At 39.7% G+C, this 14,779-nt stretch overlaps 1 protein-coding gene across 2 annotated transcripts in view; it reads left to right on the top strand.

Moving 5' to 3' along the window:
* UVRAG (UV radiation resistance associated) overlaps nt 1–14,779 on the top strand; it is a 66,838-nt gene that overhangs the window by 28,340 nt on the left and 23,719 nt on the right. For both annotated transcript variants that reach the window (XM_066340657.1, XM_066340658.1), the window contains exons 7-12: nt 366–471; nt 1,218–1,344; nt 2,192–2,276; nt 2,758–2,845; nt 3,412–3,472; nt 5,551–5,716. In XM_066340657.1, coding sequence (XP_066196754.1) covers nt 366–471; nt 1,218–1,344; nt 2,192–2,276; nt 2,758–2,845; nt 3,412–3,472; nt 5,551–5,716 — 633 coding nt within the window. The remainder of the gene's footprint in view (nt 1–365; nt 472–1,217; nt 1,345–2,191; nt 2,277–2,757; nt 2,846–3,411; nt 3,473–5,550; nt 5,717–14,779) is intronic.

The raw sequence follows: 14,779 nt of genomic DNA, 5'->3' as shown, positions 1-14,779 counted from the left end.
TCATAAATATGCAAGTTATACAGGATGGTTTGTGGTTGTGGGACCTCAAAGCTCATCCAGTTTGAGCCCCCTGCCATGGGCAGGGACACCTTGCACTAGACCAGGTTGCTCCAACCCCCATCCAACCTGGCCTTGAGCAGTTCCAGGGATGGGGCAGCCACAGCTTCTCTGGGCAACCTGTGCCATGGCCTCACCACTCTCATAGGCAAGAATTTCTGCCCAATATCCCATCTAACCCTGCCTTCTTTATGCTTCCTCATTTGATATTTGGGAATGGAAGCTAACAGTCTGTGTTCCTGCTGCTGGTTTTGAGGTGTTTGCACCTGTGGGGAACCTTTATCACAGCTCTAACTTTCTCCTTGCAGGCTCCACAGAGCTCAGTGTGCAATTAAACAGACTCAGGTAACTGTTCAGAAAATAGGAAGGGAGATTGAAGAGAAGCTGAGATGTACATCTACAAGGAACGAACTGGTATGTTTGATTTATTAAAACCGTATTTTCTCACCTTGCTGAAGCATCTGACTGATGTCTTGACTGTAAACTTGGTTGTTTTTTTTTAACACTTGATCTTGAAATCTTTCTTTACACCTGTCATTTTCAATGGGAGCTCATCTGAGAGCTGTGTAATGTCATCAGTTTGATTTGTGTGAGTTACTTAAATCGGTTGATAAATTGGTTATCCTATTTTTTACCTTTACTTTGTACAATCATGCTATCAAAGCATAAACAGTGCACGGAAGAGGTCTTTCAGGAAAAACAAACTTGTAATAATTTATATGAAACTTGAGAGGAGCCTGTGGTGGATTTAGAGTGAGGTGAGCCTACTGGCTGTATCTTCTTGCACCCTGACTCCCTTTGGATGAACAGAATTCATGCAAATGCTCTCACTCAAGTGACATATTCATTTTAAACAGAAATTGTAACAGTTCTTTCAGTGGTTTTTGACAGTTGTTTTTGCCTGCTCTCCTCCCCTCCCTTCCCCAGAGAAGTCTCTTGACATGAGTTTCTGCTTGGCACACAGTTGCGTTGTTTTCCTTCCAAAGGAGCAAAATGGTTAGAGTTTTTGGGAATCTGTTTCTGGTGGTAATCTATGAACTCAGTTCTTAGGCAGGTGCTAGTCTTGTCCTGTTTTTTCCTTCCCTCCTATTACCTTTTCATGAAACTGCTTCTGTGCAGAGAAACTTTTTTTTTTTTTTAAATTGTATTTCTTCCCATAGAAAAAGGAGAGTGAGTGTTTACAGTTGAAGATCCTGGTGCTACGTAATGAACTGGAGCGACAGAAGAAGGCCCTTGGTCAAGAAGTAGCCTTGTTGCATAAGCAAAAAAGTACTTTGCTTGATAGAGGTAAGTGTAGAAACCAGAATGAGAGTGCTGGTTTCTTTTCTATTTTTCTTGTCTGGCTGTAATGTGTTTGTGTTTTTTCTTTATCTGAAATTTGCAGCCAGGTGTAATTTCTTCACTCTCTATGTTATACTGAGTTTTAGACAGTATCTTATCTCTAAATAACTTCTTACTATGACACCTCTCCAAAGCAATCTTAAATCTGTGTTTACCTGACATTTTATGAGAACATCAGAAGTACTGCAGTGTAGTACAGTAAACGTTGCCATGATAAAAGGACTTCATAATGTCATGGGGGAAGTTGCTGTCTGTACCTGTGATTTGGATTCAGTTTTAAGCATTAGAAGACAAAAATCTTCCTTAATATTTTGATATGTGACAGATGAAATGCTCACTCATCTTGGCATCATCTTTACCAAGCACATTTCTTGTAGTGAAATGTTGTTATCAGTGCCTCTTTGGAGTTCACCAAGACTAAATTATTAGTTTGATCTTGCTGCAGAAATTTTTGTTTTCAATACTTAGTTGAGACTAAAGTAATTAGTCACTACAAAAAGAGTATTTTTTACCTTGTACTTTATTCTGGCTGAGAGGGATAGGTATTAAAGGAGGATGAAATCTGATGGGTTGTATTTGGCTGGTGAATGGTGTGTACTGCACAAAGACAGATGTTCCTCCTGTGCTGATGTTCTCTAGTTTGGGAGCATAATATGGAAAATGAGAGGATAAGAATAAGGGGAGGATTATTGCCAACATGTTTTCAATATCTACTTTTAAAATTTGGATAACTAAGAATATACTTTATACTACTTTTTTTTTTTTTTTTTTCCTGATTCCTCATGTTGCTTAGAAAACGCATTTGGGACTGAATACCAGAAACTTGAAGAGCATAATGAATCTCTGTATGAATTAAGAAAGGAATGCACAGCTAAGAGGTAAAAGGACCTGTGTTTGTTCTGTTATTGGGAAAAAAAAAGATAAGCTTGAGAGCAGGCCATTGAAAATGGGACTTTTGGTACTAAATTCTTCCTCAAGTTGCCCTAAAACTTCTGCTAAGGCATCCCTGCTACAATTTGTAGATATCTAAAGTGGTAATTACCAGTGGCAAGTGTAGAAGAGAAGAAAACAGATGGTAGGTTGTACATGTAGACTCTGATAGGACTTCTAGGTGTGTTTTAGTGTTTTTCCACAGCTTTGTAATACCTGATTCTTGCAGTCAAATTATCTCTATAATGTATGCTATGCCTGAAAACAAAAATTGGCTTTGTGTGCTATATTTTTTGAGGGTGGAATTACCTAACTTTTTGGAGGATAGGAGGTGATACTTGGAAACCTGCAGAAAGGGATATGACAGCCTGATACCTTTATTAGGAGCTTTTGAAGAAAATAATGATTTTGGAATCTCTTTCCCCAAAGAGAACAGTTTTTGAAGACAAATGCCCAGCAGACAATTCGATGCAAGCAGCTGCTGTCGGAGCTGTCCTACATCTACCCTATTGATCTGGTATGTTTTCAACATCCTGACAATCTGCTCCATGTGAAATGGACTTCTTGTTTATTACACTGCAAACAAATATGGTTTATTTGTGACAGAACCTGCTCTTTGATCATTCTGTTTATTTCAGCTTTTTTTCTTACATTTGGTCTTTAGATTATAGACTTTACCAGGAGGGAATTTACACCAGCTCCTCTTACACAGTGTCCTCTATGAAAACAGAGTAGCTACAATTTAATGGCTATTTTCCATTTTATGTACAATTACATAAAATAAACCTGACAGTAGGCTAGCTGAGAGCACAGAAACATATGTTAAAATGTTGAGCTTCAAAATCTTTCATGTAATGAATTAATATAAAGCTCTTCACTCCTTAAAAAAGTTGCATTTATTTTCCGAACTGTGGAAGACGTTTATTAAAATACTGTGTCAAACACTCTAAGTTTAGTTAAATATTTAGGGTTTTATTTTTATTTTATTGTTTGTTAGCTTTGTTGTCATGTTTTATGCAGGTTTTGATGTTCTGGATGTTATTGTTCCGTGCTCACTTTCCACTGTTGATTTTAAATTTACAGAATAACCAAAAGGATTACTTTGTTTGTGGAGTCAAGCTTCCTAATTCTGAAGACTTTCAAGGTAGCTGCATATTTCTAAAGTAGTTGTTACAGTTAACACTGCTTCTAAACTTGGTAAAATTAAGAAAATTAGTAGCAATAGCTTGGGGTCCAAATTTTTGACCAGAAAGATTTAGACTATAAGAAAACTTGCAAATTATTTGTTGGTGCCTCCTAGCTGAAGCAAAGGAGGTTTGTTTTGACTCTTAGTAAAACACCTCTGTGTTCTATGACTGCATATTGAAACACTGGAACAGGTTACCTAGAGAGGAAGCCAAGTCTCCATCCTTGGGGATGCCCAGAACCCAGCTGGACCCAGTCCTGGGGACAGCCTGCTCTGAGGACTGTGCCATTCCCAGAGGTGTCTCCCAAACTCAGTGATTCTTGAAAATACTTGTGTCTGACCTAGAATTCCATTGGGACTACTTTTAGGCAATAAATCTTGTTGGGGCAACAGGCTTAAATCCCCATTTGATTTGCTGTAGGTGCCAGTGAACTTGCCAAATAAATACCTGTCAAAAAAAAAAAAAAAAAAACCCCAAAAAAAACCCCAAAAACCAACTTTGAACCACTCTGACAGTAGAGAGTACTTTACAAGTGACCTTCTGTTTTTACTTCTATTCATCCTATTGCAGAAGCAAATATATCATATTCTTGCCTGTATAACAGTTGTATAGGTAACTCTTGCATTCTTCTACAAATATTTGACATGAACTGGAAATTCATTAAAATCCCCTTGAAGTTTTCTTGCTCCCAGTTCTTGTTCACTCTAGTTTCTAGAGCAAAAACCTCCATCAACTGTCTAACTCTTTAAAGCTACCTCATAGTAATTAACTTGTGCTAATAATATGTATACTAGATGCTAGAATATTGGAGGAATAATCTTTAAAACCAATTAATTTGTCAGTAGGACAAAAATCAGTCTATTGCTTTGTTTCCCTGATTGCACTAAATGTGATAATGAACTCAGTTTGCTAACTCTTGAAGAATCAGTAGTGTGCCATCTTCTGGCCCATTTTTAGTTTCCTGGTGTTGATTCATTGCAAAATAATTACTAATTCTTTATTCAAGTCTCTAAAAGTATTGTACTGTGAGGAAGAAGTACTAAGCATTCAGTTTAGTGAAACAAGCAGTTAAATATGAAACCCAGCTGTCTGGCATGGATATTACCTCAGACTCAGCAGATACTATCTCTTAAAAAAATTAGGTGTCTGAAGGGTCAAAAAAAATCCCTAAAAAGCCAGTTTTGCTGCAAATTTTGAGCCTTTTTTGCAAAATACATTTTGACAGGGGTGTAACTAAAATACATGTATTGTGACAGGCTCTGATAGAGCTTAGTCTGGTTGTTGAATATCACTATAAGCTTTCTTAAAGGTCCTCTGTTCAGCTGGTTTCATGGATGCATCAGAAGGGATGATTGTTGTGCTATCTGTATCCCTTAAAAAGAATTAAAAATAGGGAAAAGAGAAAGGAAAAGCCTTTATATGGCTAAAAGATGTAGTTTCAATTGCAAGATCTATTTGTATTCCTGGCAGGTGAAGCTTTAAGGTTGAAACCTTCGATGTCAAATTGAAAATGATACTTTAAAACAATGGGTTAATCTAAGTTTTTCCAGCTATTGGCAGAGAACAGAGTACATAGCTTGGGGTCAGTGTCTCTCCAACTGATCTCACTTCTGAATAAAGTTCAGGATTTTAAAGTTCAGGATGAGGAGGAATCAACTTTCCCTGATTCCTCTCACACGTGTCAACTCCATCCAGAGAAACGCAGAGAGCTTAATAATAGAGTTTTGTCTTGGGAATTTTGTTTCACTTTTCCCATCTCTTCTTAACCCTCCCTCATCCTGACAGTGTAGCTTTGAAAGTAAAATTTGCAGGAGAACAAGCCATCATCAGTTTTGTGTGCCTCATCACAAGAGGCAAACACAACACTGAAGTGCAAACACTTGTAAAGCATGGAGCAGAATGACTCCAGACCTCCTTCTGTCCTTGGGTTCTGACATCTGAGAGCTACATTAATTGTTGTTCTCTGATCAGTAAAGATGAATACTAGGATTCAGTGGATACAATTTAATAGCAGAATCTTTTTTGTCATTGACAGCAAAAGATGATGGAAGCATCGCTGTTGCCCTGGGCTATACTGCTCACCTCGTTTCCATGATATCCTTCTTCTTACAAGTGCCACTCAGGTATCCTATAATTCACAAGGGCTCCAGGTCTACAATCAAAGATAACATAAATGACAAGCTGACAGAGAAAGAGCGAGAGTGAGTATATTGTAAATACACTGATCTGCTTTCTTCAAAACAACAAAAAAAAACCCACCAAAAAACCCCATCTTAAACAGTTTTGGGTAGTCTGAGTTGATATGGAATTTGAAGTTACTTATTATTGCTGTCAGTAGCTGTGGAATAGTTGTGGAGGTCCTCTTGTTGGAATTTTGGGATACAATAGAGGAGCTCAGCTTTGTTATTCTGTGTCTGTTGGCACATACGTGGCTTTCATTTGGCATCCAGTAATGCTGGAAAAACTTAAATAGTGTTTCTTAGTGTTTCATGAGTTTTGGTTTCTGTTTGGAGAATTTGCCTCTTATGTTTTGCTATCTGCTGTTTATTCCCATAGTCAGCAGCAAATGCAGTTTCACTGGGGAGCTGTTGCCAGCTGCTGCCAGAATAGTGGTTGATAAATGGGAGAAAACAAATAGCTTTCTTTTAACACAATTTTCTAATCAATTGAAAAAACACAGTAACCTGCCACCTACTATAAATCAACTGAATATTCGACATAAAGCTTTTAATTTGTTCTGTAATCGTTGTCTCTGAACATGTAGCTACACTCTTATTGTTTTCCTTCTAGGAAACTGTCTTGCTGTCTTTAAGTTCACTCTCTGAATGTCTTCTCCTGTGTAGTTTTGGAACTTTGCCTGTTTTCCCACTGTCTTGGCCCCTGTGTGTTATAACACAAAATTGGTGGCAATTACTGGTTAAGGTTCCCTTAGGTAGCCTGAAGCCACTAAACTGCCAGGAATGCAGCACTGACCATTGGTGGGAGGCCAACTGCTCTGTTCAGATCCTGGGCTCTGGCCACGTTTGCCCAGTGAATGTATGGACTACCCATCCCTGGAAGTGTTCAAGGCCAGGTTGGATGGCACTTGGAGCAACCTGGTCTAGCTGAAGGTGTCCCTGCCCTGGCAGGGGGTTGGAATGAGATGAGCTTTAAAGTCCCTTACAACTCAGGGATTCTGAGACCCTCTGTGTGTGTGTGGATGGCTGCAGTCAGTCTTGCAGCATCAATAACTTCATTTTTCCCCAAAAGTTTGAAAAAGGAGCAAAGAAAATGGCTGTGGGGAAATGAACTTGTGGGAGGTAGCTGACTCTATTGACAGGAAGCTGTGAAAAGCCAAATTCTTCTCTTTGGAAATATGCAGTCAAAGTATTACAGCATTTTAACACTTAATTCCTCATAATCCAAATAAAGATGGAAAGGTTTCATTGTACCTAGTCAACAGGGTTTGGATGCTTGAAAGTGTCTGATTTCTCTTCAAAGGTTAGTGACTTTTGGGTGAACAGGCAAGGTAATTTGCCTTAAGATTTAAAGTTGCTGAGGTCTTCCTGTTTGGCACCATAAAACACAACTATATAATTATATCTTGCAAAGTAATTTTGACACCATTTTAATAACTTGTCTGAACACACTTCCTGGGTACCTTAATTGACCTGTTTTGCTTCAGTGTAGTTCTTGAAGCAGATGATCATACTCCTTCCTGTACATCACTTTGAGAAGGGTTGCAAACTAGGACATTTGTATCTTGAAAATAAATTTCTGAGTAGTAGAACTCCCTGTGTGGGGGTGTGTAAAGATTAATTCAATTTCCTGCTCTCTTGTACATATTGGAAGGTTTAGTCCTTCATGCTGCAGCCTTCCAAACTCTTGTGACTTAATACTTGATTTCACAACACATTTCTGAAAAGGAGAGAGTTTAGCTCAGTAAATTAATCCCTGTTGGGCTATTTACCTGTGTTGTGCAAGATTTTTTCAGAATTAGCTCCTGCTGGAGATCTTCTTCCCAGCTATTGAAGAAACAATCCTACCAACTCCAATGTCTTATGTCAAATGTCTAAAATGGCAGTTTTCTTTCCAAACTAATAGATCACGTTTCTCCCTTGCTCCTAATTGTGTTGAGCACAGCAGTTTGCATTCATTCTTAAATTTCTTCATTTCAGTTACCTGTCCTTTAGCAGCTTTTCAAACTCCAACACAAATTGTTGAGTAATTGCAGTGATGTAATCCCTGTATTTGATCTTTGCTATAACACAGTGTCCTCATTATTGACTGGCATATAGCTACATACTTGGCTCTTGAGTTTTTTTCATTGCAGGGTGTTGGAGGTTAGGATTTTTCCTTTTTTTTTTTTCTTTTTTCTTCTTTTTCAGGAATTTTTTCTTCCATTTGTTGTCTAAGAGATGGGAATGACAAATACTTAAAAGAAACAAAAGATGTGGTCAGGGGGAGGCAGGGGGTGCAGTTTGCTTATGTCTTTTAGCTGGGAGATTTTCTCTTGGGAAATGCAGAGATACTGCAAGAATTGGCTGGGGATCAGGAGCTGGGCTCAGCTCTCTCACTCTCTCAAGATCAGAGTGGAGACAGTTGTGGTTTTGGTGCTAGACTGCTGCTGCCTGGGGGATTCACTGCTGCTCTGGAGTTTTTCTGTCCTTCACTGTTCTCCTTTCTGTGGGTGAACCTCTGCTCACAAGAGCAGCTGTTGAACTGGGACCTTTTCACCATCCAGCCTCTCTGGGAAGGGGACCCTGAGCCCTCTGCAGAGGGAGTGTGTGCCAGCCTTGGCAGTGCTGGGTGAGTGGTTGGGGTTGGGATGTTCTTAAAGATCTAAGAACCTTTATGATTCTGTGATTCTATGGATATGTAAGTCCCAAATTAAAGCTACTTAGACAGCAACATGCTCTTCTCTCCAGTGATGAGCAAGCTTGGTTGCAGAATAAATCACCTAAATTCTTTGGCAGTGTTCTTGTGGAACTCAAACCTAACATTTTATCACATGCTCGATAACAGAGTGAGAATTCTGAGAAGAAACTATTTCTGATATATTCTGATACTGTCTCTCTCAATCCCTGTATTTAATGCTTCTGTTAGTCTGCTCCTAAATTTTTAATAAAGAATGCCTGCCAGCTTAGGGCAAAATAAGGGTTATTTTGGCTGGAGTGAGACATACATTGTGACATTCCTTATACATTGGTGTTGTATTATAGACCTGCTCATTTGCATTGCTCAGGAAAACTGGTATGTTTTGTGTGGTTCAATAATGAAAGGTGAGTTACTGACAGTGGAAGTTCTGATGTAAAAAATTTCTTTTCAGGCCTCTGAATAAAGGAAACATGGGATTCCTTGCCAATTCTGGTCCAAAAATGCTTCCAAATCATATTTGTCAATGTATTATCTTTAATTTCTTTTAAGTGTGGCAAGATGGATTTGCAAGTACATGGAGATAAGTGTTGCTGAACTGGCCTATGGATGATTTTGGAGCATTGGCTTGTTGAATGAGTGCAATCTGTAAGTGATCCTCTGTATTGTGGCCTTACTCCAGTCTGGAAGGATGGGAAAATCAGGATTTCAGCTGCAGTAGACTTACTACAACACCACTTAAGTTGTTATTGCTGTGCCTGGTAACAGATAAGTCACTTGCAAACAAAGCAGTCTGAAAAATCAGAAGACAAGCACGTGAAGAATAACTTTTCACTGACATTAAGATTTTCCAAAACAATTGAGAGGTCTTTAATCATATTTGATACTTCGGCTGAGGTAATGAAATGGCAGCTTTGGGAGGAAATCTTGGCAAACGTAGATGGAGGGAGATGGTTGCTTGAGAAATTGAATAGCTATCAGAAAAGTTGATTTTTTGGGATAGATTGAGTGTGTGTTAAAGGCTCAGCTGTATTGCTCAAAGAATGCTTTTTGCTATGAACTTATCTTGAACTGTATCTTACATTCTACAATTCTTGAGGATATTTAGCTACAATCCTGGCTTATTTGATTCTTGATCAGCAAAACAATGCTTTTGCCTTCATTGAGTCAGCAGATATTGCTGTATCTAGATAAAGAATTAGATTGGGTGTCATTTAATGAATTTAGATACTGTTAACACTATGTCTGGGAACTGGAAGTTTTTACATGCTCCTGGCCAGTCTGAGAAAGCAGATGTTTTTTACTGCAGTAGATGAGACCACTGACCCCAGACACTTGAGACCAGCTGAGAAATGTTTCTGTGAAGACATACTAGTCTTAATTTATTCCCACTGTGTTGGGGGTTGAGTTTTCTTTCCTTTTTTTTCATTTTTACTGGGTGGAAATTTTTCCCATTGAGTTGGTAAGACGCACAGATGGCTGGGTGCTTTAGATAGGAGGAGGTGGCCAGGCCTCGGAGAAAGAGGGTGTCTGGTGGCACTGCTCTGGTTTTTGGGAGTTTCTCTTGGGAAGACAGAGATACCATGAGAAGGGAGGCAGGTAAAGCTTGGGAGCTGAGGCTTGGACATTTTCACTGTCCATTAGACAGCGCCCCCTGCAGCCTTGGAGGAATCATTGCACCTTCCCTGCCCGCCCAGAGCCACCAGCGCCCCTGCTGGCTGTGACCGGAACTGCACCAAAGGGGAAAGGGCTTTCACTAGGTTCCTGGTTCTCTTTGTTGTTAATGCCACAGTTATTGCTGTTTGTTTGCCTTGTTATACATGCTAGAAAAAAATGTTATTCCTGTTCTCATCTCTTCTTTGCCTGAGAACCCCTTAAATTCAAAACTGTAGTGATTCAGAAGGAGGGGGTTTATATTCTCCATTCCAAGGGAGGCTTCTGCCTTTCCTAGCAGACAACTGGCTTTCAAACCAAGACACATTGGAACGCTATACTCCTGTTGAGATTTTTTTTTTCTAAAACATTACTTCATTTTTTAAATAAACAGGGACTTGACGTCTATAAAGTGTCTTCTAGTTAAAAATGATCCTTCAGTGGCAGTGAGGTTTAAAGTTCTGGTAGCAAGTTTGTCTGCTCTGTCCTTACAGATAGTCCATGTGTTGTGACATCCATCATGGCTTGTGTGGTGCAAGCCTTGAATCCAAGCTGAAATATGTCACAGAAATGCTCAGCTTACAAAAAGCCATCAGTACCACCAGCTCCATGGATTCTTTGCTATGATTTTGAGGTGTTTGAAATTATTTGCTGAAGCAATAGAATGATACCCTCTTGTACAAAATGGTGTTGTCAGGAACTGCCTGACTTTCATAATCTGGATCTTTGCTTTTATTTTCTCTTTGTGGTCTGTACATACTGAAGCTATTGTGCATTCCCCAAAAGCAAGGTCACAGCAGTTACACTTAGCACAGAAAGATGCTTCTGCTTTTGATTATCATCATCTGAACTGTTCAGAAAAGCGTTTTGAAAATACATTTCTTTAAGTTAAATGAATGTTTTCTTTCCCCAGTAAACTAATTATTTATGTATTGTATAAAGCTTGAATGGGGATATGCTTTTTCCTCATGGCAGTCTGTATTTTTGTCATCAAATTTGTTTTGAAAGTGTAGCTTTTTCTGTTAAGTAGGAACTCAAAACCGTGTAGTAATCCAGTCTGAATTAGCTTGTGATTTGTAACTCATATTTATATCTTAATCTGTAATTACAGGCAAAATGCATGCTTGTAGTCCTTTTTTCTGTCTTTTCATTTAAATTTGGGTCTTCTGCAGAATATTTGTGCAGTCTCTGCTCTGAAACTTACAGAGCTCTGGTGCAGTTTATCAGAGAATGAAACCGTTTTTAAAGCTGTGCACCCAAAACTTCTTGAACTTGATCTTCAGGTGGAGTGCTAAGATGTTAGGAATGCTGGATATTTTGGTGCTTGAGCAGCTTATTTGTCCTAGCATTTAATTTGAAGTGTCCTGGGAAACTGATTTCAAATGAGCTGTCTGGACAGTGGTGGTCCTTCTCACTTAAAAGGCTTTCAGGGTTTCATTTCTTCTGGTTCAGAGAAGTCTCAAGACTTTTAAATAACACAGGCTTCCTCCTCTGGATACAACATTCCATTGCAGTGAGCAAACAGGATGTGGTTAGGTTAGAGGGAAAACACTAGTTTTTTCCTCCCCTGCCTGCCCCCCTTGCAGACCCTGAAAGGGGGTGAGGCTGAAATAACTCCAACTCCAGTAAATATTTAAACCTTTTCTTGTACACTCCTCATACTTCAGACATATCAAACAAGAACTTTTTTTCAGGCCATTATCTTATCTGGATTGTGCTATTTAGTGTTATCCATGGTCTAAAGCTTGAAACTCATTTTTTTCATGACTGACCCATTTTTAGTAGTGTTGTGTGAGACACAGTTGTTCCCCCAGGTCTGATAGATGACTCTGCTATGACATGAGTGACTTACAGTCACAGAAATTACATCAGTTCTTTATCTGTATCATAGTGAATAACTGGGTTTCAGCTGCTTTCTGCCAAGTCTGCTCTGCAGCCACCTCCCTGCAGTCATTTTGCTTACTGTCCTTGAAAAGGAGAACTGAAAGAAAAAGCTGGGTTGAGTTTGTTCTCTGACAAATTTGACACAGTTGGGGTGGAAGTACCAAAGATAATGTAAATACAGTGATGTGAAAATGTGGTGGTGTCAGCTTCGTTTAGTCTTGGGACTGAAATTCCAATCTGCACTTAACTACTGGGTAATGTCTTGATGTCCAAATAGACAGCAGTGATGGTGTTCTCATGGCTTGGAATTGTGACCAGCACAATTTAACCTGTAAGTTTCACTTTTAAGTCAGTGATACGGACAGTGAGATGGAGTTTGCCAAGGACACCAAGCTGTGTGGTGCTGGAGGACAGTGATGGCATGCAGAGGGACCTGGACACGCTGAAGAGGTGGCCCTATGCCAGCCTCATGAAGTTCAGCCAGGCCAAGTGCAATCTGCTGCATTAGGATTGTAGCAATCCCAAGCACAAATTCAGGGTAGAGAATGGATTGAGGGCAGCCCTGAGGAGAAGGACAGCTTGGGAAAATGGCTGGATGAGAAGCTGGACATACCTTGGCCATGTGCACTGACACCCAGAAGCCCTTGTATGTGGGCTGATTCCATGGCATGGGCAGCAGTGGAAGGGGAAATTCTGCTTCTCTGTCCTGCTCTGGTGAGGCCCCACCTGCAGAGCTGCCTCCAGCCCTGGGGTCTGATATCAGAAGGACTTGGAGCTGCTGGAGTGAAGCCAGAGGAGGCCACAGAGGTGTTCCAAGGGCTGGAGCCCCTCTGCTCTGGAGGCAGCCTCAAGAACAGAATGCTCCAAGGAGATCTCAAAGCTCTTTCCAGTGCATAAATGGGCTCCAAGAGAGCTACAGAGGGATTTTGGGCAAAGGCCTGGAGTTTGAAGGGAGGATGTCTTCCCACTGCCTGATGGCAGAGTTAGATGGAATATTGGGAAGAAATTCTTTCCTGTCAGGGTGGAGAGGCATTGGCAGAGGTTGGCCAGAGGAACAGTGGCTGCCTCATCCCTGGAAATGTGCAGGGAGAGGTAGGACAGGGCTTGGAGCAGCCCAGTCTAGCGAGTCCTGCCCATGGTAGGAGGCTGGAACAAGATGGATTTTAAGATGCCTTCCAACACAAACCATTCTGTGATAATTAAGTGTCCTAATTTAGCTTATAAAGTTGCAAATATTACTGGTCCTTAAAGTTCTGAATCACTTGCAAAGGCTATGTAACATGATTCCGAACTAGATTTGGAATTTTACTTAATTTGTCATATGAGATGTAACATGATATTTAAATTGTGCCACACTTCAGCCTCTGCAAGATAGTTGGATGTGATGTGTAAAAAACATTATTTTACTGACTTCTTCCCTTAAGAGCTTTCTGAAGTACAGGTTGAACTTTGAGACTTTAATATAATTTGGGATATGCCAAAAGTCTGAACAGAAGAGAGAATAAAAGATCTAAAACATATGGTGTATTACCAAAGTAGAAGCAGGTGAAAGCAGTTAAAAATGAAGCAGTTTCATAAGCTTTAAAATAGTTTTTGTTAAAGGCAGGTGGTTATAGACAATAAAAGTGGGCCATCAGTAGATGGTAGATGTGTGATATTTCTGGATGCAGAGTTCATAAATCACAGAACACAACAGTAAATGTATTTGGACTTGAATTCGTAGGAGATACTTGAGGTCTGAAATAAATGTGTAGAATAAGGATTCATTCAACTTTTCCTAACGTTTACCATCTGCCTGGGCCAGGAATCCTGTAGTGATTCCCTTGAGTCTTCATCAAGCACCAGAGTGACTATGTAAAACAGCTAAAGATGAGCTAAAGATACAAAATTAAACGAGATCCTGATGGCTGATGAGTACTTGTTGAGGGTCAGCTGGAAAAAGTAGGACAGTGAAGAGTTTTTTAGTGGTTAGAGTAGAATACTTAGCACAATTCATTTGAGTTGTAAGAATGGTCTAATGCTTAAAACACCACCAGTAGTGTAACAGTTTTAGCTTTGAAACAGGCCTCTGGTGTTCCAGAATCAGTATCTGTGGGCAACTTCAAAAGATCTCTTTTTCTGTAGTCACTTTTCTGTTTTTTAAATACATCAGTATCAGTGAGCAGTTTTGGAAGACAGCATATTAGCAAAGTGTCACCTGTGCTCTTAGGAAAGCCAGGGGTTTTAAAAGTCAGTAGGAGATGGGTTGCAACCCTTTCCTTTGTTGAGAAGTCAATAATACTCCTTATAAGGGGAAAAAAAAAAAAAAACAAAACAAAACAAAAAAAAAAAAAAAAAAAAAAAAAAAAAAAAAAAAAAACACCAAAAAACAAAACCCCACCAGAATAGATTATGGATATGAACTGCAAGCATCACACCTCAAACTGTAAATATGAAAATGAAAAATACTTGCAAGAGGCTTTTTCTGCATCTGCCCCTGGAATTCCTTGGTTTTACTTTCAAGCAGCACATGAGCCCTGTCTACTTTGTTACATCTTGGAATCATGGAAAAGATTTAAATTAACAATGGAAAGTGACTTAACCTTCCCACCCTAGGAAGGATGAAGTTTATTTAGAAGAAAGTGTTACGATAACACACTGAGTGTATAGGGCAGGGTGAACTTGCCTTAGAGGTGATACATGAGGCTTCCTTGTAGCTGTAGCTTTATGGTTACAAGATTATCTCCTTGTATCAGCAACTGGGAGCAGTGGTTTGTGGTCTCATGGGGTGGGCTGCAGCCTCTGAATCAGATTCCTGCAGGGATCCCATGGAATTAGAGAGCTGACTTCTAGCAGAAATGTGTTCAGGCCCCTGGACAAGCACAACTGGCAAA

Source organism: Sylvia atricapilla, chromosome 2 (assembly GCF_009819655.1).
Source record: "Sylvia atricapilla isolate bSylAtr1 chromosome 2, bSylAtr1.pri, whole genome shotgun sequence".
NCBI classification, from domain to species: domain Eukaryota; kingdom Metazoa; phylum Chordata; class Aves; order Passeriformes; family Sylviidae; genus Sylvia; species Sylvia atricapilla.
This window is presented reverse-complemented; position numbering and strand designations above follow the sequence as displayed.